The sequence below is a fragment of the Corvus hawaiiensis genome, chromosome 11, assembly GCF_020740725.1.
Source record: "Corvus hawaiiensis isolate bCorHaw1 chromosome 11, bCorHaw1.pri.cur, whole genome shotgun sequence".
Classification (NCBI taxonomy): domain Eukaryota; kingdom Metazoa; phylum Chordata; class Aves; order Passeriformes; family Corvidae; genus Corvus; species Corvus hawaiiensis.
This window is the reverse complement of record NC_063223.1, coordinates 8,086,004-8,111,004: the sequence shown is the minus strand read 5'-3', so window position 1 is coordinate 8,111,004 and position 25,001 is coordinate 8,086,004. Positions and strand designations below refer to the sequence as shown.

At 42.6% G+C, this 25,001-nt stretch overlaps 1 protein-coding gene across 1 annotated transcript in view; it reads left to right on the top strand.

Moving 5' to 3' along the window:
- The first annotated feature begins 8,363 nt into the window (after positions 1–8,363).
- Positions 8,364–25,001, top strand: part of TAFA1 (TAFA chemokine like family member 1) — a 224,539-nt gene continuing 207,901 nt past the window's right edge. Inside the window, exons 1-2 of the mRNA XM_048315906.1 lie at positions 8,364–9,188; positions 11,274–11,394. Of these exons, the coding sequence (XP_048171863.1) occupies positions 11,277–11,394 (118 nt within the window). The 5' untranslated portion in view covers positions 8,364–9,188; positions 11,274–11,276. The remainder of the gene's footprint in view (positions 9,189–11,273; positions 11,395–25,001) is intronic.

Below are 25,001 nucleotides of genomic sequence, written 5' to 3'. Positions count from 1 at the left end.
CTTTGTTCAAGATGTTACCTATATTATGTCTTCTTCCTTTGCCACCAACTTAATAACAACCATTTAACACACATGCATGGGAAGCGAGTGCTTCCAGGGTTCCTGATTGTTCCAGCACCTATGTGCAGCTGATAAGGAGACAAATGAATCTGCTTCCAGGGACACATTGTCTGAAGCATACCTTTGGTTCATTAAAGCAGTGCCTGAGCAGTGCTCAATAAATGCTCTTTATCACTGAAAATTAGCAGTGGTGTGAGCAGGTCTGTTGAACTTTGAAGCTACACTCAGGGTTAAGAAAGACAGTGTCTGAGTTTTGGGAATTGGGAGAAATAAAAATCTGAAAGCAGAACAGCCTGGAGACTGGAGCATTCATTCCTGCATCTCTCTTAGGGTGGGACTGTGCATTAGCAGATGGCAGCCTAAAAACAATATGTGCTGAGAGAGCTCGAGATGTATGGCAAGATTTTCAACACCTACACAAGCATTCTGAAGAGTATTGTCTGTCAGGGGTGGCTCAGGCATTCACGAGCTGCTTTTGTGTGGATTTCTGCAGCTATTATCTGCCCACGATCAGCCAGGAGATGTTGGAGGCAAATTCGAGGCAAATTTTTACAAAATGGAATACGATAACTAGTCACAATATTAATCCCTAAGCTTTGATGTGAGCCTTGTAAAACACATATAAAGCAACCCAGGCCCCGCTTTATTGGTAGATCGTGGAGATGGGTTGGGTTGTGAGAGGCATTAGGAAATTGTGACTGAAGAGCAAATTATGATCTTGCCATCTGCCTGGAAGGAACTATTATATAGGGTTTGCTGTCAATCAACCAACCTGTTTTGGAGCAAAGGCAGAACAGTATATGATTTTTTTATCCTGCTCATTTCATGCACTAATTCCCTACTCAGAAACTTGCCATTTCCAGCACCAGCCCAGCACTCTGGGCCCTGGCTGCAGCTCCCTTCCTGGTCCTGCAAGCAGGGAGATGAGGTGTGGAAGAGAGTGCTCAGAGTGTTTTTCTTAAATAATGACAAACCCATAGCTGTGACAAAGAATTCAATCTTAATTGTTTAAGCAATGGCATCAGGGAATATTGTCTACTGTATGCCACATATTAATGATAATTCTCACTTTTTTTTGTTCCAATAGGAGAGCTTTCCCTCAAACTCTCATTTCCACCCTCTTTAATTGTGTCTTTTGTGTTGCTTTATGATATTTTTTTTTGGTTGGCTGGGGGTGGGTTTTTTCATGAACATAACTGAAGGCAAAAATTGTTGCTGTTTGCCTGCTTTATCTTTTCAAGGATTTTCCTATGAACCCTGGGCTATAGGACTGCACAGCAGTGTATTTCATCCATAACTACATTTCCTTATGTAGCACCTCTAATCTGAGGATGTCCAAGCATGCTAAAATAGGTGTGTGGAAGCCACACTGTGCCCCTGCACAATCCAGAAGTAATAAACTGAAGTATAATTTAATATCACAGAGTGATTCCATTATAAGAGTCCACACTGCAGGGGACAAGTAGCACAGAAACCTCTCAATTTGTTAATGTTTCTTTTTCCCCACCACTGTCTGTATTTATGATAAAGTGGAAGCAAATACATGGGTTTGCAAATCAGCTGTTTGGTCAGTCCCCTGGTGTAATGTAAGAGCTGAGATTTGCTATGGAGCTGAGGCCAAGGCAGAGTTAGAGGACTTTAAAGTGCTATTTTCAGGGTAGCACCTGGGCTTACAAAGACCAGAAGTGCAACACTGCAGAGCTGATCTGGCCGCTTGCATTTTCCTTTGGCAAAGGCACCAGCCAAAGCTTCCTTTCCAAAAGAGGTGCTGAGCTGTGCCAGGATGTGTATTTGATGTGCACTGGAGCACCCAGGCAGACCTGTGTGTCTGGAAACATTTCACAGCCAGGAGAGGTCCTGAGCTGCCGCCAGAGGAAGAGGGTGGTGGTGTTGGGGTTTGTTGCATTTGTAGTTGGGGATGCAGCTGAAAAGTCTGAGAGGGGGAAAAAAAATTAAAAAAAAAGAAAAGGCAGTCTAAACTAGAGGAGAACAGAGACAAGAAGTAAACCTGCCTCTGACTTCAGGCTTATTTTTTTGTTTGTTTGTTTTAAGATGGTGTTTGGGAAATAGGGTTTTGGAGTTTGTGGAGTGGTTTCCTGGTTGTGTTCATGGTTTGGGCTTTGAGTGTTCGTGGTGTGTTGGGGGGATTTTTGCTTCTCACAGTGATGGGATAACTGGAAAATGGTTGATGTGGTTTTGAGCTTTGGTCTGTGTAACAACTTTTTGTATGGCTTTTTGCTATTTTTCCTATAATTGTCTCTATGCTGGGAGAAGGTGGAAGGTTGGCTGGGCTGCGGAAGTCTGACACAGAGGAGAGGGGGTATCAAGCTGGCACTGACTTGCTGCAGTGTTTTAGGGGGAGATTTGTTTCCTAGACATTCCTGTTTCTATGCTGATGTCTGAAATATGTGAAATTTGATAGAGGAGGCTTATTTTAACTGCTGTTGAAGCCTCCTTTTTTATTGCTTCAGGATAATGACAGAATCACAGAATGGCTGGGGTTGGAAGGGGCCTCTGAAGACTATCTAGTTCAACCCTGCTGCTCAAGCTGTTGAAATAACAATGGAGGCCTAATTTTTTTATTAAGTTTAACTGAAATTTGGGAAGATAGCAAATGTAGAGGGAGTGAATTTAACCCAGTGACCATATCTGAGCTCACCATAGGGAATTTGCTTCCCAAAGTTTCTGAATGCCTTTGCTTCTCTTGGTTTTATTTTATTTATGTTGTTAATATTAAAAATACCTGAATCTTCATGTAAAAGTTGACTTTTCAGCAGCAAAAGTAGATGCTAAACCTGTGCTTGAGGACTGATATTTAACATAATGAAAATGATACATCAAATGCCAAATGTCCCCTCTGGCTATAGGTACACTAATTTTCAGTTCATGCAGCCTCTGACCCATGATTTGTCCACAGTAGGTGGATCTTGCATGTAATGTGGTTTTAGCTGGTCTGGAAAAGCAGCTGCAGCCTGACAAAAGTAATAGTTTTTTTTAAAACTGGGGATATTTCAGTAGCATTTTATGTAATGGGTTCAACCCAGCTCTTAAGAATCAGGTGGAGGCTCTGAGTTTGTGCTGGGAAGAAGTTGGGAATCCATGAGAAGATTCTGGATTTTCAGATCAGGATGATCTCTCCAGCTAACGTACAGATAAAGGATAATAGCATCACAAGAAGCCATGAACTGCTATCAGTTCATAGACTGTTTTAACTTAGATTTCTTTGCTTTTTGGTATCTCTGAACTGAAACTAAATGGACAACTCACACCATTTTATGACAGTTATGTTTACCTGCCATGACTTCCTGAGCACAATCATTATTTGCTGGTTATATTTTAAATGTATTGAGTGCTATTGAAATCCTTTTTTGCATGATGATAATGTACTGCATGGATAATTCATCTTGTTAATCCTTAGCAAGTGCTGATCTTGTCAGCTAATGGCAAGTTCTAGATAAGGGTTGAGGCTTTTTGTGTGCGTTGTCCTACATACTTTAAAAATAACTGGGACACAAACTTTTGTGATATAAACTTCCCTGACAAATATAGATGTGTTCTTTTTTCTTTCTCTCCCGTCTTAGGCATTGGAAAACTGTAAAAAGCAGAATCATTGCCTCCCAAACACAGTAATTGTGAAGACCAGACGTCCCTCTAACAAGGAGTAGCCACATGTTTAAGGTAGGCTGGTAAGAGTAATTGTGAAAATCCTTCCTTTTATGATCTGTTCTCACTTCTCCCTGCTTTTGTCAATATTTAGACTTTTTATTTAATTCTTCTTTTAGTACAAGCTAAATTCTTCTTTTTAGTACAAGCTACTTATTGTGTTATTGTGGTTTTTTGTTTGGTTGGGTGTTCTTTGGTTGGTTTATTTTTCCCAATGGTTATGCCATCTTCCTGATTGAATCTTCCCTGGATACTTGGGGATGGTTGACAAAACTGCTGCTTCTGCCAAGCAAGTTTTGGTGTGGCTGAGGCAGCAGAGGGAGAGAGGCAGTGCAGTGATGTGCCATGAGATAAGAGGGTGGAAAGGAGCCACCAGCTCTGGGTGCCAAGTGCAGCAGGTGGAGCATCTCCTCTGAGTGTGTTGTGCTGCTGCCTTGGCTGATCCTCCATATCCATATGTCTGCACCTGTGCTGGAAACAGCAAATTTCCCAACATCCTGTTCTTGAAGTGGGACAATAACTGTCTGAACCAGCTCCTGGGATCCCATGGGATGTGGCTTCCCTGCACGTGTTGTTCAGCTCTGCTCTTTCATGGTGTCTGTGGTCTTTGTGTTGGTCAGTGGAGGCTGTGGTCACAGCCAGACAAATCACCAAATATATCCTTGGTGGCTTTTTCCTTCATGAAAAATGTAGTATCTTTCTAGCTAAGCTGTTCTTGTTTGCCTTAGGAAAAACACTGCATCTTCTCTTGTCACTGGAACAAGCTATAGGAGAAGAAACCCTGACAATACAGACAGGAGGATTTAATGCTGTCATAGAAGACATAGGAAGGACAAGAAAGGAAATAGATGCAGTTTGGTCATTGAGGCTGGATCAGATATCCTGCAAGAGAGGGAGAAAAGTGGTGAGGACTGAGAAAGGGAAGTTTCAGGGAAAGGAAGGTTTTCCTGGGAGTATATCAAAATTTCTAAATGGGAAATGGAGTACCTGGCTGAGCAAGGGGATGTGCATGCTGAGTATCCAACACTGCTGCACTCTTGCATTGAATGTAGTTTGTGTTTGTCTGGGCCAAGCTGTGTCCACAGCTGGTGTCCAGGGAGCCCATAAAACTTGTGCTCTCCCTGTACCAAAGGAATTGTGCTTTATTCCTTGTGCTTCCTGTTCCCGTAGGGAAAACAAGCAAGAGCAAGAAACACAGGGAGGCTCAGGGCCTTGGAGGAGGATTTCTTGGCTGGTTTTACCCTGGGCCTCATGGCATTGCTGTTCAGGCAATCACACGTAGGCAGCTCAATCTTTACATGCTCAGCTGCTGGTTTTCCATGTGGGATGGTTCCCAATGGAGAAAAAGCTCTGTGGGGAGGTGAGGGGGCCAATCTGCTCTGACAGCTTTTTTAAAAAAGCTTCCACAAATGTTGTGAACCTAGGATGAGTGTCAGAAATCTGGCTCTTGGTGGAATTGAGGTAAAACTTGCTGTAAGACTACACTTGGCTCACCTGGGCAGGAACACTTAGGTAGGGAGGAGCTGCAGTGTGCAGTGCTTGTTGCCCAGGCAGCAGCCAAGGTGGAGTCTGGGATATGGGAAGGAGCTTTGTAGGGTGGGTGGAAGCAGCTGGGAGGGGTGGAGAACACAATCTGTGAAAAGCAAAGCTTCATTGTCCCAGGAACACTAGAACTGAGGAGCTTTGCATTTCCAAGGTGGTGAGCCTTCTCCAGACCCTGTGAAATACACGCCTGGGATGTGTCGTGTTAAATCTCTGCATGGGGAAAAGGCAAGTGTGGGGGAGGAGGAGAGAGAGGCAGAGGAGGCAGAATGCAGAAAGCAGAGGCCAGAGGCCCCTATTTGGGTGCAAGCACCAATCTGCCGTCTGCGTGAGCCTGCCTGAGTTGCATATGCTGTCCTTTTCTGTGTGCCCAGAAAATTGTGATAAATAGAGGTTCAGGCAGGGAAGAGCATTTATTTTTATTTGCCTATTTTTGTCATTCACTTGGCATCTCTAGATGAATGGTGGAAGCAGAAGGGAAAGGCTGTTCTCCTTGTGCATGCAGCCCTGGGTGTGGGGCAAACTCTCAAAGTCGCATTCCTGCTTACGCCTTGCAACCTGCCTTCACCGTGGAAATATCACCCAGTGTAATGGTCTGCTCGTGGCAGCTGTGCCAGCAACCCCGTGGAATCTTCCAGTCAGAGCTGTGGATAGGCAGTTTCCATGCTCTCTGACTGGGATAGCTCAGGTGCTGGTCTCTGTTCTCTCCTCTGTGTCCCATCAGGTGTCAGAGTGGAGGTGGAAGGACCTTCTCCTGACACTTCACCTCCCAGCAGTCAGATGCAGACCACATAACCCAAGGGGTGTTCTGCCCTCTGCAGGGCTTGGATACATCCTGCCCCAGTGCTGCCAGGAGCTGCTGTTCCACAGGACACAACCTTTAGTCCCATCTCCCTTCTGTCTAGAGACAAATTGTTTTCAGCCTTCCATTTTCACAGGAAAGCATTTTGAAATGTGCAGACTGCTCACTTGTGTCTTTTTTTCCTTCCTATTTTCTCTTTCCAGTGTGTCAGTGTCAGTAGCCCCGCATTCAGTATGGGCCCAGGGGTGCTTGTATAGCATCATCCCCTCCCTGTCAGAGCCAAGTGAGGAGGCTGAAGTAAAGCCCTAAAGCATCAGGTGAATATGGCACTGTGCTTAGCAAAGAGGGCAAGAGGAAAATGTTTGTCTTGTTAGTCCACTGAAAGTTAAAATTGGCAGCAAAGACATCAAAGCAGATGTGAGGATGCTTCTGTAAGACTTGCCAAGGACTCCTGTGTTCCTGTCTGATGCTGGGAGCCAGGGCAGGGGAGAGGCTGCAAGCACAGCCTGTTTAATACTCTCTCTGTCCCTCTGATCTCCCCCCTACCCTGCAGAAGCAACATGTCCCCTGTTTCTGCAGAGCTTGTCCTGAGCAATAGCAGCATCTGTCAGGGGTTATGGTGGCATTAGCCTCGTGGAGCTGGGAGTTAGCACTGCTTGGCAGAGTGACAGTTCTGCTGTACCTTACATAAATCTGGATCTTGCATAAATCTATCTCTTCCTACTCTGCCAAGGTGTGTGGTCACAATTTGCCTGATTCTTCCTGCTGTCCACAAGACCTCTGAGTTTTTTAGAACGTTATATTTGCTTCTTGAGACCCTTCTCCTTCATTTTGCTTCACACCTCCCCACTCCATACCCTTTCACTTGTATCTTTCCCACAAAGCCCTAGAAGGGATGTATCTTAAACAGGTGTTTATTTTATAACAAATTCCCATCATCTGCCCCTCACAGGCGCTGCAGAAATCTCCTTGTATTCCTATGGAAAGAGGGAAGATCTTGAGCCTCCCTGTGGCTCTGGCAGCAAACCCCAGCAGCCTCCGCTTGCTGAGCCCAGCTCTGGGCTGTGCCTGATCCCTGGTAGCTACAAGGTGTCTCTCTTTTTCAGCAGTACTTCATGGTACTTGGTAGCCTCTCAGCTGCTTTTTTTGAGCTTTCTAGAACCTTCTGAGGCCAGAAAGTAATAAATACCTCAGTTCTTTGCCATCTTTCAGTGTCTAAGGAAATTCTTCAGGAGAACAAGAAAATCTTCATTAAACATACCATGATATCCCCAACCATACTTCTACTATGTGTTTTCAAACAAAGCACCTGAAAAGAAAATGTTGACCTCTTGAAAGCATTTCTGGTCACCATGAGGCTTGTCCTGAGCCACTCTCTTGTCCCCAGCTCTGCTCAGGGACCTGATGGGAGCCCCCTGCTGTGGTGCCCTGTGCTGTGGGTATGGTCCGTGTGCCAGTGCTCTCCTGTGTCACCTTGTCACACACATCTACCACCAATTGCTTCACTATTTCAATGCTGCAGTAAAGACCTGCTCTGAGTGTTGCGGCAGAGACCAGTATAACATTCCTGTTGGTCTGCAGGGTGAAGTTCTTGGTATGTATTGCCCAATAAAACACAGCAGCTCCAAAGGACCCTGTGATCTGTCAAGTAAACTCATTGCACCTCTTGGTGAGAGTCTCTACTGAGGTAGATGTCCTCAGGTGCTGAGATGGAGGTACTTGAGTGTAAGGCTACTTAGTGCTGTTATTATTGATGATTGTTTGGTGTCTCATGCTGGTGAGCAGTGAAGGTGGCACACTCTTCTACCACAGGTTATCCAGGGGAAAAAAAAATAATCCCACGTTGTGTTATAGCACACATCCTGAGCTCTTAAAATGGAAGTTTCTGTTTTGTCTCCAAGCCCTTTTTCTTTTGTAGGCAGACATAAGAGCTGTAATACCAAGTGAATGGTATGTACTAAGTCCATACAATGGCTCTTTAAAAAAAATAATTACATATGGTACAAGAGGGAGAGGAAACCACTCCATTCCTGTAAATGGCTACTTAAAACATGGAGAATAAATAACTGTAATAAATAATCTGGCATAGCTGAGCTTCAGCATTTGGGAGTAAATCAGAGCTCTTTCCCCATTGTTCGCAGAGATGCCTTAGAAATGGAGTTGGAAGGAAAGATTCCACTCAGAGTTGTGGCAAGGTGTTGGAAAGCCCCTGGGAGCGTGTAGGAGTCTCCTGCTCTCCCGTGTGTCTTGTTACACTTTCCCTGCACCACTCTTCCCTGTTCGCAGGCATGTGATGCTCTCTGTGCAAGGGAAGAGACTCCCTTAAGTCTCGCTTTCCTCTCGTGAATAAGCGCCAGAACAACGCCGGGGAATAAAGGCTCTGCTGGCAGAACTAGCGAGTCCCCAGATCTCTCCTTGGCTGCCCAGCCCCTCGCCTCCCCCGGCGCTGCTCCCCTCCTGCCCATCCCTACCTGCCTCCCCTCCTGCCCATCCCTACCTGCCTCTCGCAGCCGGAGCGGCCGCTCCCCTGCGCGGTGCAGGCTCTGCTGCCGCTATTTAAATGCAGCTCCAGTCGCTGGCGAGCGCCGGGCTGGGGCTGGTGAGCGAGGGCTGTGTCGCTTTAAGGCACATGTGATACTCTCCCGAGCAGGGATGTGTTGAAATAGGCTCCGGCACCTCCAGCATCCGAGAGCAGCGCTCGAACCGCCGCCTTCCTCGCCGCCCGTGCGGAGCCGGGGCTGCGCTGCCCGCACACGCGAGCTGCTCCTCGCCCTGAAGTGGCCTGGAAGCCGCAGATCATCTCAAGATCGCTTCAAAGGGCTCGTCAAGCAGAAGGGGATACTCGGGAATGATTTAAAGGTGAAAATGAGAAGGTTTCCACCCCTCAAACCTTGGCCACTTTTCTGACGGCAGTCTGAGAGCTCAGATGTCTTCTTTACTCTGGAAACAGGATTTGTAACGAAAAAAAAAATTTTTTTTTCCCTACTTCTAATCCTGATAAAGAAGATTATTGGGAAGCTATAAAAGAAATCCCTTATTGTGATACAGATGGATTTAAAAAAGTATTAGATCTTTCCGATGAACACTACTAGAGCGCTCTGCTCTTGGTTGGATTACTCAGGTAAGGAGCTTCCTCAGGATTTAAGATTCAGAGAGCAGATCTGGAACTCAGACAATAAGTGGAAAATATTCACTGCTGTGTTTCTATACTAATGCTAAGATGATCTCTGGGTAAAACTGTGTATGTGACAGTTTGCTGACAAACAAGTGCATGAAGAAATGTTTGTTAGAAATGCTGTGTTTGAGCAAAGGTAGTTTGAAATAGTGCAGTTTGAGAGAGGATTTTATATTTAAAAGAAGCCCAAAAACTAATAATAAAGGCTGAGGGCATAAAGTAAGTCTGCTGTCCATGTGCTGAGAACATGATGCCGGAGGAAAGACACAGGAGCATTTAGCAGGTTGTGGAAGTTTGGCTTTGCTTCGCTCTTTGACTGGGATTTTTAAAGTTCCGTTTAAATAACCTGAGTAGCTGAAATTCCCCTACGTGAGGCTCACCTTTCCCTTTGCCTTGTGGTATAAAAAGCACGGGAGCGCCAATTATGACAAGAAGGTGTTAATTCCTGAAGACACAGGAAGCCTCCTGGGAGCTCCCTGATCTGAGGGGTTTGAATCTATTTTCCAAGAGATAAATGAGTCTAAAAAGAGAGGAGAAAAAGTGCATTGTATACTGCAAAGCAAACAGTTGGAAATGAAATTAATTATACACCACGCAGTGCATTAAGAACTCAGTACAGAGAAAGGAAGAGCCTCATGCTGATCAAAATAATGTTTTGGTATTCTCTATTAATTTTACTTGTAAGTTTATGTGGTTCATTTCAACTAATTAGACTTAAAAAGCTTCCCAAAGACTGTGCTGCTTTAAAATCAGGGGGAAAATAGGTTTATATGCATATATTTTATTAGCATTGCATTCCACTATTTTAATATTGTTCATCTTCCTACTGTAGAAATCCCCTGGTATCACATACAGACTTTTTAAATTTTTTTTGTAAGGACATGATTTTTTCCATGTGAGAGATTTAATCTTTCAAAGTCTTTCTTGCTCTGTGAAAATGATGTTCAGCTGATTGGATTATTAGATAGCGAGCAGCATCCCATCATTGGCTGAGTGAGGAGAGTGCCTGAAGTTTGATTAATTTGGCCATCTGAAATGCAGCAGAAGGTGCTGTTAAGGGAACTGGACGATGTGTAGCGTAGCTGAGCCTTGCAAAACTCCTGATCCTTGCAGGCACTGAGAAAGAGCTGCTGAAGTTAACAAGTCAGAGGGAAATTTAGCCAGTTAGTACAGCCATGAACACAAGTATGAAAAAACACAGTTGTCTACACTGGATGGCCAAGTGCACCAGCAGACAAAGAAATAGTTTTTCCCTTTGCAAAGGGAATATTTTTTTTAAATTTTGACACAATCTGCTTTGTAAAAACATCAGATCTTCTACAGAACACATCTGAAATTCAGCCTGGCCATACTCCAGTCCTTGTACATGCACAGGTCGAACAAAAGGAAGCTGATTTCATCTGGGGATTAGAACATAATTCTGAGAAACAATTACTTTGGTAGACAGAAGCATGATTAATAATTAATGCTTGCAAAAGCAAAAAACCAAACAATGTACTGTTACCCTCTGGGTCAGTAATAGCCTTTTTAGTTTTGGGGATGAAGTATTTTGGCAATGTGTCTTGGATATCTGAGGATGTTTTGTGCCTTTTTACATTGTGTTTAAAGCAGCTCTGATACTGCCTGGACATCATGTTAGTTTTTTTCAGCTGGTGCTGTGATTTTTCTTTAAATTTAATTTATATTTTTAACTCCCCTGTAGATTCAGCTATGGATCAGTACGAGAAAATTTTCCAGCTTCTATTTATATTGCGGTTTTTTTAGTCCTCAGATTATTACAGTTTGATTTTTACCACTGAATTATTAAAGTTATCCAGGCTCCCATGTTGATGTCTCTTTACCTCAGCTGTCCTTTTTGGGCATGACCTTTGTTGTACAACAATTATATCCTGCAGGGACGAATAATAATCAAAAGACATTTAGCAAAAGGAGTGAAAATGAAAAATATTAAAAATACTGTTGTAATGGAAGCTGACTGTTCTGTGTGCTGTAAGACATTGGATAATAATGTCTGTCTAATATTTTGTTTAGAGAATGGCAGTGGTCTCTGCAATGTCCTGGGTCCTGTATTTGTGGATAAGTGCCTGTGCAATGCTGCTCTGTCAGGGGTCCCTCCATCACACTTTCCAGCAGCATCACCTGCACAGACCAGGTAGGACTGAGCTCAGCTCTGGGCTAGCAGGCTCTCTGCCTGTGCTCGTGTCTGTCTTGATAAATGATTGACTAATCAAAATTCTTTTTTCATTTAAGTTTTATGAGTTGCTTGCCTTTGTATTGCACAGCATCTGTTTTTTGGTGAGTCTAATGTGTGTTGTGCTTTGCCAATCCAATATGGGAATAGTCATCCTTTAATGTCATTTTCTAACAATTTCCCAACAGAAGAATCCCGTTTTGGGTAATGGTTCAGTTTCTGTGTCCTTGTTTCTCTCTCCCCTTCTCCCCATTTGGTGAAGTTCTGGAATAGCTGTAGAACTTGGACACTGTGACAGCACAGGTTTGGAGAACTTTGTACTTATCTGACCCAAACTGGGTTCAGGTTTGTTCCTTAAACCACCAGCACCAAATCTCCCTCAGTCACCCGCGTGTGCTGGAGGTCAGGTGTTTGCCTTGGAATAAGGGAGACACACTTATTCTGAGGTTCTCAAGTTTACCTCTGAAAATTGATGGGGCTGCAAAAGTGCGGCCCAGAGGAGAATTTGGGGCTGGGAATAGAATGAATAGAGTGCAATGCCTGTAAAGGCAGAGTCAGTCCCACAGGTTAGCAGTGGAGAACACAGCTCCCTTGGACTGCTGGATCTGCAGGGACAGCACAGCCGTGGGTTTTCATTGTGTTTTTATTAATAGAAATGGATCACACAACTTCTTCAACTTCTAATTGTACTTTGAAGAATGTGCTATGCTAAAAATTGAGGTGTTGACATATCCTAGCAGAATATTTTCATATGGTTAAAATTGGTTGGGCCAAGAATGTCACTTAATGAATTTGAATCCAAAGAAAAGGTGGGAGAGGCTTTGAGAGTTGTAGTAATGAAAGATGGAAAATGTTAACTCACAGAGATGAGTCATTTTACAATGTGGCAATTAATATTTTAATATTTTTTGGTCAAATTACATCCCTTCATTGACAGATGGTCTTGAACACAGGTCTTTAGCAACTTCAAAACTCAAAGTTTTCCCAAGTACATTTCTTGCCCAGAAGTCACAGATGTGGGTATTGTCTTGGTTTCTTGTAATAAAACATACATGGTATAGAGGAATAAACCAAAATCCTTGCTAGGCCGGGTCTCAGTGCCCATGTTAGAGCATCAGGTTGACCAAGGGTGTTACCTTTACCACCTGGCACTGGAAGTTTGGGAGTGCTTGAAGTTTGACGGGTGAGGGACTTATTTGGGACTTGCAGAGATTTATTACAATGCAATCATCAGTAATGCTGCTGGTTATTTGAGTGTGTCCCTAGTGAAGGAAATGGGAAAAACCAGCCCAGCTAAACAGATATGTAAAAGGAAAATGTAATATCATTTTATGGATTCAGTTGAAACAAGTGACATTATGAGAAAAAATGAGAGCTGGGCAGATCCAGAGCTCTGCAACATTTGCCTAAGCTTGAAAAATCACCTTTTTTATGAAGCAAGAACAGCAAGACACTGAATGCATACCAAATGTTGGGGAAATGTGAAAAATGACAAAATCTTTCACTCAGAGATGTGCTACAGATAGAGTGAAGGTTTTACAGCTGCCTCATCACCTACTTAGAAGCAGCCAAGCTTTCCCTCCTGCGAGCCTGGCTCAGGCAGCTTCTCTGCACCCTATGTGAATAAGATTGATGGTGTTCTGATCCCAGGCAGCCAATTTCAGTCTCTCAAGAAATAATCCACTACATGACAGATGAGTGGAATTTGACATGATGTTCACCTCGAATTCAGATTGTGCTGCACCTGGGAAGTACCAGCCAGTGAGTGTCCTTTTGGGAAACTGTTAGATATTTTGGACAATTTCTGCTGTCACAACAGAAAATCAAGACAGTGGTTTTTTTCATAAGGCCATGAATTTGCAGTCTGTCAACTGAGTGTGAAAGGTTGTACATAAAAGGGATGGAAATATGTTAACTAGCAAACTGAGTGATTTTAATGTATTCAACCGCAGTCCCTGAGCACACTCTATTTTTCATATTTATATTATTAGGAATGCATAGTTTACTTTTAGTTAGAAACTCTGTAAGTAAGATTAAAATGTTCAGCCAAATAAAAGTGAATAACAAATGGGTGCAGATGAGCCAAGGCATAATTTCAGTAATTTAATATTTGGTATATGATATTTTAACTTACTGAATCATGACAAATATAGCTGTAATCAATAGCATGCTCAGCATACCTTTTCTTTCAGTTTGTGATCTTCCACAGATAATGAGGTGCTCTAAAATAAGAGAATTTGAGCAGTTCAGCTCCATCATGGGGCCACTTTGGTTACAAGATAATTAAAAAGGCAGGTTCCACCCCATTTTGTGATTCTCATGCTTGATGAATAGAAGAGTGTCACTGAGCACAGGAAGGTGCAGGTAAAAGATAAAATCCTCTTGGAGTGTATTTAGCATAATAAACTTGAACTGAATACAGTGGATTAGCACAGTGAATATATCCATCTGGACTACTGCAGTTAATCCAGTTTTGAAACCCTGGAAATCAAGGGCAATATATAAGAAGGTTAGTTTATCATCAGAGATTTCTGAGCTTGATCTTTTTCTTCCCCCCCTAAACTTTCTTAGGCTAGTATCTAAATGGGCTGAAATAGATTTGTACACACTGTGCAATCACAAAAACTTAAAGCCTCTTTTCAGTGCAGTATAATTTTTCATTTTTATAATTCAGTACTTCTTTATTCAGTTAGATGACTTAGCAGAAGGTATGAACCTGGAAACAAACATGATAAACTGCTCTACATGACAGTATTTGTGATTGACTGTAGCTTTATTTTCTGTGAAATGTTGGCAGGTGTGCACAGGTAGTAAGGCCATAGTAAATACTGCTTGCTTATAAGATGAATGATGCTGAATTATTTGTGCCTGTTCATTATTTCTTTCTTGTCTCATTAACACGGTGAGAAGTTTGAGTGCTGCTCTTTAGTGCCCTTGGGTATTGGTGCCGGTTCCTTTTGACTTGGATAGATCAGGAGGAGACCTTGGAGTAAACCTGCAGAACCCCATTGCAGTGTAATTCCCCTTAGGCAGTACTCATGGCTTTCTGCAGGGCTTTTTATGACTATATTTCATTTTCATGAAAATCATGTTAGGCAAAGGATGTGTGAAAGCATTCACAGGAAATAACTTTATGTGGAAACAAATCTCCATCTTTGCAAGCTTGTCATTTCTGTGTGATTTAAGAAGAAACAGTGGTAATGAAAAGAATCCCACACTGGTTATTCTAGTCTCTAAGACACACGCAGTTGTAGGGCTGTGGAATTGGCCTGAGGGGTTAGAGTGGACATGTGATTTGCAGAGTTATCTGAGTGCCTGTGATAGTTCATTGATCATCTGATTGACAGGATTGACCCTCCCAGCAGTAGGAAATAGATGCTGGCATTTGGTGACACAACAAGATATTAGCCAAGTACAGGATTCAAGTTAAAAAAAAAAAAAAAGGCATCCATCACCCTTTCAATCATGCAATTCTTTGCAAAATTTTGACTTTGTTCCATAACAAGGTATTGAATCTGTCAGCTGATCATAGATGACAACACTGGCCATGTGTTACTTGGAGGACACAGGATTCACCTGTAAGTTTGTGCAAATGAATTAGGTGCACATCAAGTTAGTGTTGTGTGCGGTGTAAAGATGTAAGGTAGACACAAGCTGAAAAATGTACCCACTGTAGCACTGCTGACATTTGCAAATATACTAATTAAAAATAGGCCTGTTCAGAGGAAGAAATCATGGACTGAATCAAGGCTGGAATTTTACGATGCTAAAACATGAAGTACCTTTTATTGTGACAGTAGTTAATGATGTGCTTATTAAAAATCTTCTCAAGAAGTAATTCTCTGTACTTCATATTATGAGATGGAAAAATCAGTCTCAAAGCAATTCTGCACCAACTAACAAGGAACATCAACCTAAGGATGCTCTGAGCATGTTTCTCAGTAGACAGCGTTTTGCAGAAACTGGAGTTTGTAGCTGTGAGCAAAAAAATGTCTTAGTTCTGATCTTGGCCTGCCCACTGATTTTTTGTAGCCTTGGGGTAAACCGCATATTTTCACATTTCAGAAGGTCTACTATTTTCATATGTCCCATATATGTGGCTATTCAGTTCAAAACATACAGGGTTTTGAATCTAATTCCTCAGGAAAGTGTAAATAAAATGTGTCTCTACTTTGTACAACTGTTGAGATTTGGAAGGTGAATTCAACAGGATTTTTGCTCTTGGTGTTGACAGAAGCAAGTGTGGCATTAGGTAGCTAATATATAAAAGTTTCTATGATTAGCAAGAACTGTGTTTCATTAATCACATGGTGGGAATGCAAACTGTTGCCTTCAGTATACGATGTTCAAATTGCTAGGCAGGAATACAGCCAGCCATGGCCATGAAAGGTGACAACTAATGTTCCTTGCTGTGTTAGTTAAAATGAGCAAATTTTTAAGTTCTAAGGTCTGATTCAGTTTTCATTTACACCAGAAAATGCACAGAAAGCACCACAGTGCCCTAGTTTGTTCACAATCCGAAAATCCTGCTCATAACGAGCTGTTCCAGTCACTCACTGGAAAGATCTCCCTTGTGATACCTTTGTTATACACACCTGGCCTTCACAGGCTGCTCTTGAAAATGGGAAATTACCAACTGCTAAGTGAAGAAATCCAGGTTGTAAGTACCTCCTGGTCACACACAAAATACATTTGGATGTACATGGACATGTATTTTGTTTAGGAAGAGAACTGATGTGACAAAATCAACACTTAAGGATGAGGTAGGGTTTCTAGCAGCATGATGGCAACGAACTGCCTGCTGTGCTTGTGTGATGTGCTTGTTTACAGCAGCAGACTTGATCAGAAGTATTGCACTCTGTGATTTTGATTTTTGGATTGTTTTGGTTTTTTTTCTGAAACATCAAACATCTGAAAAAAACCCATCATGGTTCCAGGGTGTGCTTGCAGATAGGGCTAGCCATGGGCGTTTTGGGGGTCTGTAAGCTGTTGCCTGAGACACAGGGAAGTATGGGGGAAAGGATAGGTTGGCATTGCCAGGCATCAGCTGGTCCTCACTGGCTGGTTGGTGGCAGAAGAAGGGCAGCTGGGATCCTCACAGCTTGGTGCAGATAGAGGAAAGCTGTCACCAGTCACACTGCTGAATGTGATGCCTTGTTACTTCTGATCCAGGGAGATGGAGCAACCTGAGGGCGAGCAGGTGTTGCAGCTCGAAGGACAATGAAGAGCAGCTTGGCCAAGGTGTGCAGTGGGGCCCTGAGCAGCCCACGGCGCCCAGTGAGGCTCCCCAGGAGCCGCTGGAAAGCGTGGCTGCATTCCCTGTGAATGCACTCCTGTGGTCACCCTCACTGCACACCTTGTGCAAAAGAGCAATGGTGGAGTGCTCAGAGAGAGCAATGGGATGATGCCTCCTGGGTGTGCTTTGCACTGGCACTGGCTGTGTTCTGGTTTAGTCCCCCTGCTCTGTCCTTCCCCCTGGCCATGCTCCCGTCCCCATCCTGAGCCACTTCAGCTCTCCCTCAGGCCTCTCTGCAGGCAGACACTCGGGTAGGTGCAGAGCAAATCCCTCTTGGCACGGCAGGAGCTGCCCTGGGGAAGGAGGGACCAAAAAGCACCTCTTGCTGTGCTGGCCCCGGCAGCATCTTCTGCTCCCACACCGTGCGCTGAGCCTCCCTCTCCAAGTGCGGCCTTGGGGCCCTGGTGAGTCATGCAGGGACCTTTCAGTGCACAGCACTATTTGTATCTTGCTGTCACGGCATTAAAGACTGTGAGAATTCATACTGTGGTGGTTAAGTCCCAAGGAAAATTTGGCGCCTACAAATATAAAGCCCAAAGGCAAACTGCATTGCTCTGCACTGAAGTATTTCTGCTGATAACATCAGAAACATGCCTTTAATGATTAGCCTGCTTTAGTCCAAAGCTCATTTATATTTTAAAAGGTAATATTCAAGTGCATTGCTTCATAAGATTGATGTGTTTTCTCCCATAAGTTTGATATTATTTTATCCTGTACTGTCTGTAATCTTTGTATTTCCCTCTGAATGTTTTCCTTTCCACTCTATGAAACCAACCTTTGCTGCAAGCAAGATTTTTTTCCTGGTGGAACTCAATATTTTTTGCTGCTTTCAGATGCCCTATACAGAAGAGTTTTCTCCAGCTGAACTTATTCTTTTGCATGGGAGTGATGTTGGAGCTTTCTGTTCATCATGCCCTGGGTAGGGACCACGAGGACTTCAGCACAGTTGGAGTCTAAATTTATGAGACTCAGCCAGTGATGCACAATGGGGAATCGGGGGTGTAAATTAAGCTGAATGAAGTTACAAAGCCCAATGTTTCTGTGACTCATATTTCTACGCTCTATTTAGATTGGTTTTTGACATCTCTCTCTTGCCTTCTGTATTTCTTTTGGAATAGCAGTTTTCCCCTTTTCCTTCACAGTAGGTAAAAAAACCACTCCTGCCCTTCTTGAAGGGTCACTTCAGTGGCAGCAGGGTGCAGGATCACTGTTGCCATTGTGATAATCAATAACTGTGTCCTAGTATTCCAGTGTAATCCTTAGTTTGAGAAAACAGCTTGACTTGGGAACTGAATTGATGGCAGGAATGGAGGATTTTACTAGTTTTTGGATGATGCCAAAGTGATTCCTTGAGAACCACCAAGTGAAGTGCAGTACATAAATAATCTGTTGTCTGGGATGGGTGCCCTCGTTGTGGTGCAGTGTCTCTTGAGTTATGAGTAACTCAGTGAATAACCTGCTCTCCATGAGCAGCTCCCACCCAGCCACAAGTGCTGGGAGATTTTTGGAATTGGGCACAAAAATTTCTTCCATAAGCAGTTAAGTTTTATTTGTATATGGTGTACCTTAACTCTTACTAAATGAATAGGCCACTAAAAACCAGCTTAAACAGTGATCCTTGTCTCTTGATTATCAGGAGAGCTGTTGGTTTAAATTAAAGAATGCTTTTAATCCATCCTCATGCATGATCCAAAGCTCCTACTGGATTAATTTAGTTTTCTGTAGTTGACAAATCTCAATCAAGAGCCTTCATTGTGAACCTACTAAAACACAGCAAGCAAAATACACTTTCAATTAAATTGTGACCAAGTGAAAGTTATATCTGCGGAGAACTGGATTAGAAGACTCCTGTGAATGTACATATCAGTTTGTTGGAAAGTGGGAAACCTGGGACTGTGATTTTTCTGTGTTGTGAATAATGTCAGCAACCAAAGGCTCTGCAGATCAGCCTGGGTGCAGGCAAGAGCCTCAGGATCTAAACTGCACACTCTGATAAACCTTTATTTTTACTGTCCTCATTAATGCTCTCCAAAACTGCTGCTAAATATCTCTGGCAAGCAAGGCTTCAGTGCAATTGTACTGTGGTGTTCAGGATTTATTAATTTTAATCTTTTCTTGCAGAGTCTATTTATATTTGATCATGACATTAATTGGTTGCCAAAACAAACTAGAGTTAATGGTGTTTAATTAAGTGGTTGAGAGCAAGCAAGGACATTTTATTTGGAAAATTGGTTTCATTGATTTATATGTTTGTTTCTTAAAAGAACATGCAGAAATGAAGGGAACTTATTGGTTAGCACTTCTTTCCTACGTGCTGTCCAGGAATCACAATAACACAGTGGTGACTTTGAACACGTTCAGGAGTTTAAAAGTACCTGTAGTTCTTATATTTGCCTATACAAACACATTAAGAAGTAAGTGTTCACATTCTGAGCCATTCTGAATTTAAATAAAACCTAAACCAGGCAGAAATTAGGTCAAATAACACTGAAACCATGAGTAAGGTAATGTTCAGAACACTGCCTTTTGAAAAACACATTTCAGGGAAGAACTTTGCTTCATTTCTGGACTGGCTAAAGGTGCTGAGGATAGGGAAGGTGTGGTAAAACACACTGAAATATGACTAGATAGGTTCTTCCTGTAATTATATTCATAAAACCTCCAATTATTGTTTTTTTATGGTGTAGTAATTCCTATGTTTTCTATCATGTGTTTAAAAATTGGCTAATTTTACAGTTCAGAAACTTCTGAACACCAGCCTATCTCATGTTTTAAAGACAAAATTGAAACTGAGTAGGAAATTCTGAGGACTTATTATTTGGGAGTTTGGGCTGTTCTTAGGAATCAATTTTCTAAGTTGAAACTTTAAAAATTATTTACATATCCTCGTGCCTTCTTTATTTCTGCCTTGATATTCCTCTTTGGGGAAAAAATTGTCTGCATAGATATCAGCAGTTACCCAAAACAAGCCATCATCCTGATAGAGGCATAAATCCTGTCTGGAAGCATAAATTCAGATCTGCCACTGGCTGCCTTTTTCAAGACCTCAGAGAGTTCAAATTCAATACCAATGTGAACATGAGGAGGGTCTTGTGTGTCCTTCTGGCCAGTACCAGCTCTTGTTTTGGTTTAGTGCAACATTGGAATGAAAGGAGGTCTGGTGTTTCCAGAAGTTGCCCTTTTTAATACAAGGATACACCTTTTATTAAACAGCAGAGATCTGGGGAAAAATCTTGCCTAAATCATAAGCTGTCGCAGCTAAACTAACACTATTTACTGTGACTTTCATTGACTCATTGAGTTCCTCTTTTTGGTTACTTGCATGGAGTGCTTTCCAATCTGGGTGGTCAGTCAGCCAGAAGTCACTACTGTGTTAAACAAAAAAACCCAAAGGGATGAGTTGAAGCTAACAGAGGTTTTTGGGTTTGTAATTGTTTTCAGTGTGCTGGGGCAGGATCTGACAGGCAATGACTGTCTAAGCCAGCTCCCACATCTGTAGTATAATTATTTCTGTAGTAATATCTTTTTGTGAGGCTTTAAAATGCAGCAATTTTTTTCCCTCCAGGTAATTAGAAACTGTCTTTCCTCAGCTGAAATCTCAATGCTTTCTCCATCAAGTCAGCTGCCTGGGTGGTGTTTATCCTAACCTTGTTTTGAATTTCTCCAACAAATAGATGACTCCTTTAGTTCTAATTTAGTTTCTCTTGGTATTTCTATTATCTCTTTCTAGTTGGCAGGCAAGGAAATCAGATGTGCATCAAATGAAACCATTTGTCATGGATTAGTGCATGCAAATGCCTTGATAACAGCAGTAGACAAAAGCTGTGAGTGTCTGAACACTGACTTAGGAAGGCAAAATTAACAAGGCCAAAGCAGCACTGGTAGCTGTCCCTAAATGAGATTATTCAGTGCCTAAGAGCAAGGCAATGCTTCCATCCTTTCCCTTGACATTTGTCCTCTACTGAAGTCTTAAGACTTTGGGGAAATTCACAGTGAAGCCTGTGAAGTGGGGAAGTGTCCCTGGCAGCTGCTGGCTTTCCCAGGACTACAGACCCATAAGGACCCTCCCTCTATCCATTAAAACCCATCTGTATCCCCAGCAGAGGCGGAGGATGGGGCTCACATGTGGGCAAAAGCAGAGAAAAAAACATTAATGGTCCTCCAGTGCTGTGTATCCCCATTTGCCACAGCACAATGGGAGTCAGGAGAGCTGCCAGGCAGGACACAGTGAATTCTGTTGAGGTTGAATGTATCCTCCTCAATGACTTATTTGGAAGTATTTTGCATTTCCTTCTTTCCCTGAGGGCAGAATTGTGTAATTGTTCAATGCTGATTCCCACTGTTGATAACACACTGAATCGAATAAGTTGGCAGTGGTTATTAGATATTTATCTCATGCTTGTCATGGTTACTCCAGTTCTGTTATGAGCCTGGTTGGTCTCTTTTGAGTCCTGAAAGGTAAATGTGAGCACTGGAGTTCCCCACTCCAAGGATGGTGGGAGGAAGAGCTGAAACACAGTTGTAGGAAGGGGAATTTTGAGATGCCCCACTGGGAGCTGGCTGTGGGCATGAGCATCCAGGGCACATTGTCTTTCTAACCCTCCAAAACCACCACTGGGAGATCACCAGACACAGAGGCTGTCATTTAGTCCACAAAGTAAACAGATTACCTGTTGTTCTCTGTGTGTTTTTATCCTGTTTCAATCTCTATTTTCCCTCTCCCTCTAAACCAGTTTCCTTTATTTTCTCTAAATCCTCCTTTATGTAAGCTCTTATGGCTCTCACTTTTGGAAAAGGCTTTCTGAACTTCCTCCTCATAGTCAATGCACCTTGATGTCTTGTTTGAGCTACAAAATTTCATTTGATTTCATCCCAATTTGAACACCAGCAATATCTTAATAAACAGACAGTTCTATTTAGAAAGCATCAAAATGAAGCTATTTGATCAAAAAACTTGAAATGCTAGAATTTGCTACTTCCTGCTATTGGTACCATAGATTAAGTGTTTTCTAAGAAAAACTGGGAAAAATATAAATCATAACCTCTTCTACCCATAGGAAAAATGATTTCTGTTGATCAGAATCTTCCAATGGGGAAGATTTCGTAGTGGTTTCTGGTGTCTACACACCCCACATGTGTTTTGATTGGTGCTGTACTTCCTACAAGCAGCGTGGTATCGAGCAGTTCTTTGTACCAGTCAATCCTCTGAGGTTCAGGTTATGCAAGTCCCCCCTAAACCCTGTTCTTAGGTGAAATGAATTATTTCTTACGTTCCTTTATTGTTTATTTAGCCTATCAAAGGAAAAGGGGTAATCTATAGTGTCTAGAGATGGAAACAGCTACAAAGCAGAATCACATTTATACTATACATTTATATAGTCCTTCTGATAAGGATTGTGTGTCTTTAGTATGCTGCTCCCTACATCTGTGCTCTTTAACAGGTGGGAAGAGATTATCCCTTAGTCCTGACAGAATATATGAATCAAAATCTGTAGGGGAAATTCATGCAGAGTGTAGAATGTAAACTTGCTTTTAAATGTAACTATAATAAAATAATTTTCTCTGTGTAATGCATTATATGAATTAGTATCTAAAGTTTCAGATATCTTACTCTGAGCTGTGTCCTGTCTGCTTTCCAAGTGCTTTAATGTCCAGATTTCACATAGGAGCCAAAGATAGGAATAAAACTCAAATATGCCTTTTTCAGGAGGGATTATTCCATATTTTGATAGCACTTTATGGGTCTCAGAACATTTGCTATAAAGGCAGCATAGTTTTACAGGGACTCAACCAACCACTGCCTGTTTAGTCCTTTCTCTTTACGACCAGCCCAGGGCCAGCCTGTGCAGCATCCAGCAGTGGAACAGGCCATCAGAGGAAACAGCTGTCCCCCAGGAGCACATTTCTGGTAGCTGGGATGGAAACAAGTGAGGTTTTGTTATTCTGCTCCTCACAGCCTCCTCTGGTGGCTGCCAGACACTGTCCTGCAACTGGTACCCAGAGCAGGATCCCCTCCCTAGTGCTCTGTCCTTGGCATGGCTAGACATGCAAGTGCTGCTCTGAGCCAGGTGATGGATCAGGGAGCCTCTCAGCCCCCTCTTTTCATGGAATTGAGTGCTTTGCTGTAAGCCAACTTCACGCTGGCTTAAACTTCCATGGTGGTTAAGCTGTAATTGCTCAGACTGCCCCAGCTGAGAGGTGTGAAGAGCCCTCATGTTGCTGGTGCTCAATTGACAAACACGTTGTGCCGTGTCAGGGAATGATTCCCTGTCCAGGGAATGTCCAGGCTCTCGGCTGAACTGCGGACAGGCAGTGCCAGCTTTGCTTCAAATGTGGAGCTTCCCACTTTTTACTTAACTGCTTCCTTAAGGAGGTGAGAAGATTGGGCTTGCCTTAGGACAGAAAGGCTTCCTCTTTAACCACGTTTCTCACTTGAAACCTACACTTCCCACCTGAGTTTAGTGCCATGCTTCCAGCCTTTCCCAGGCAGTGCAAAATGGATTCTGCATAACTCAGTGTATTTTTTGATATGTGTCTGACTTGCAAATATCACCAGTCCACTGTTATTCAATACACTTGCAGGCCAGCTACAGTAATGTGGAAACTTGTGTCCAGATAAATGTTGTCTTATAAAAGGAAAAGAAAAAAAATCAGACTATTTCATTTGCTCTAATTGGAAAAAAACCAACCCTTGATCTCTTGATTGATTCTAAAAACATGGATTGCTCTGGGAAAAGCCCTAGAAGATCTGTCCGAAAGAGGGCTGTGCTCTGGGGGTCCTGAATGGAAAACAACCTGTGAATGTCATCTTGTTTGGCCCAGCCAAAGGTGTGGCCACACACACTTGGTAGGGATAAGGTGCTGTTAAGTACCTGCATGTCCCTCCCCACTGATGGCCGTTTTTGGGCTCTGGCTGTTGAGCTTGACTGCAGAAGTTTTGCTTCTCACTTGTCGGAACCTAGAAAACCTCCAAGCTGGAGAAAGTTCTCCTCCATGGTTTGTCTCTGTTTTGGCAACACAAAAGCTCAGAGGTTCTACAGATGTTTATCGGTGGTTTTTGCTGTCATAGAATGAATTGAGTGTCCCACTTCAGATTGGGGTCACCTGTTTGGACTGGGGAGTCCTGGCAAGGGATCCTTTTCCTCTCATGCAATGAAAAGGTGACTGAGCACCAGCTGATGCCTTCTGCCTGGCTTGCAGAAAGTATCTGGAGGCTCTCATTAGGTCTTGAGTATCAGACTAAGAGTTGATTCCATCTCTGCTGATGAATTAATGTAAAAAATGCTCATTGAATCTCTTGTGGTGATAAGCTTTCATGTGCTTGAGTAATTGTAGCAAATTTTCTTTTCTATTGTGACAATTGTTTATTTTTTAGTTTGAGGGAATACAGGTTAACAGTGTACATTTTGAAAAGCAGCATTGCTTTTGTTATGTGACTAAAGCAGTGTAAATAATTGATTTTTTTTTTTTTTATATGTCAGCCAAAGCAAGATATCAAGTGTTGGTTTGGTGCAATATTTACATTTTGAAATTAGTTTAGAACCACTCAGTTGTTTTTCTGCCTAAGTGAAAAAGAAAAAATAGAAAACAAAACCTGAAACAATTTGACAAATTTCTAGGCACTGAAAGAAGAGCGAGGAAAAGGCCAGATAAATAAAAAAGACTAGGGATGGTACTGTTTCTTTCCTTAAATAGATTTAATTCAGAGTATCTCTAATCAGAAGTCGTGTTCTGCTCTAGGGGCTGACTTTTCATCTCTCTCCCTAAAGTAGAGCTGTGGTGTTAAGATAGGGCTGGAAGGGAGAGTGCCTTCCAGTAGCTCTTTAGTTTTACATTTTGAATAAATAAAAGAGCAGAAATGAGACATCAGGATTTTTCTCTCTCACTTTTTATGAGACAGCAAAAAACCCCAGTCCATTGCTCTCAGTCTCCATGGGTAAAGGTAGTGTTCTATGGAAGGCTGCATGGGTTTTGAAACAGCCCCTAAGCCTGCCAAAAAGGGAGGAGATGGCCAAGACAGGTCTAAAATCTCTGCCACTGAAGCTGAGTACATGGCTCTGCTCTGAGCTGGTGGGGGCAGTTGCTGGTCATTCAGAACTTAATATATATGAAAAGGAGGTTTTAACAAACAAAGGACGCATATTACAAAAGCAGATTGTTCCAAAGTTTACCCTCTGGACAGGGAACACTTTGTCAGAACATTTTCTTTTGGAAGAAAGCTGAATCCCTTCCCCCTAACTCTCAGAGCAGTGTGAGAGATGAAGACTTTCTG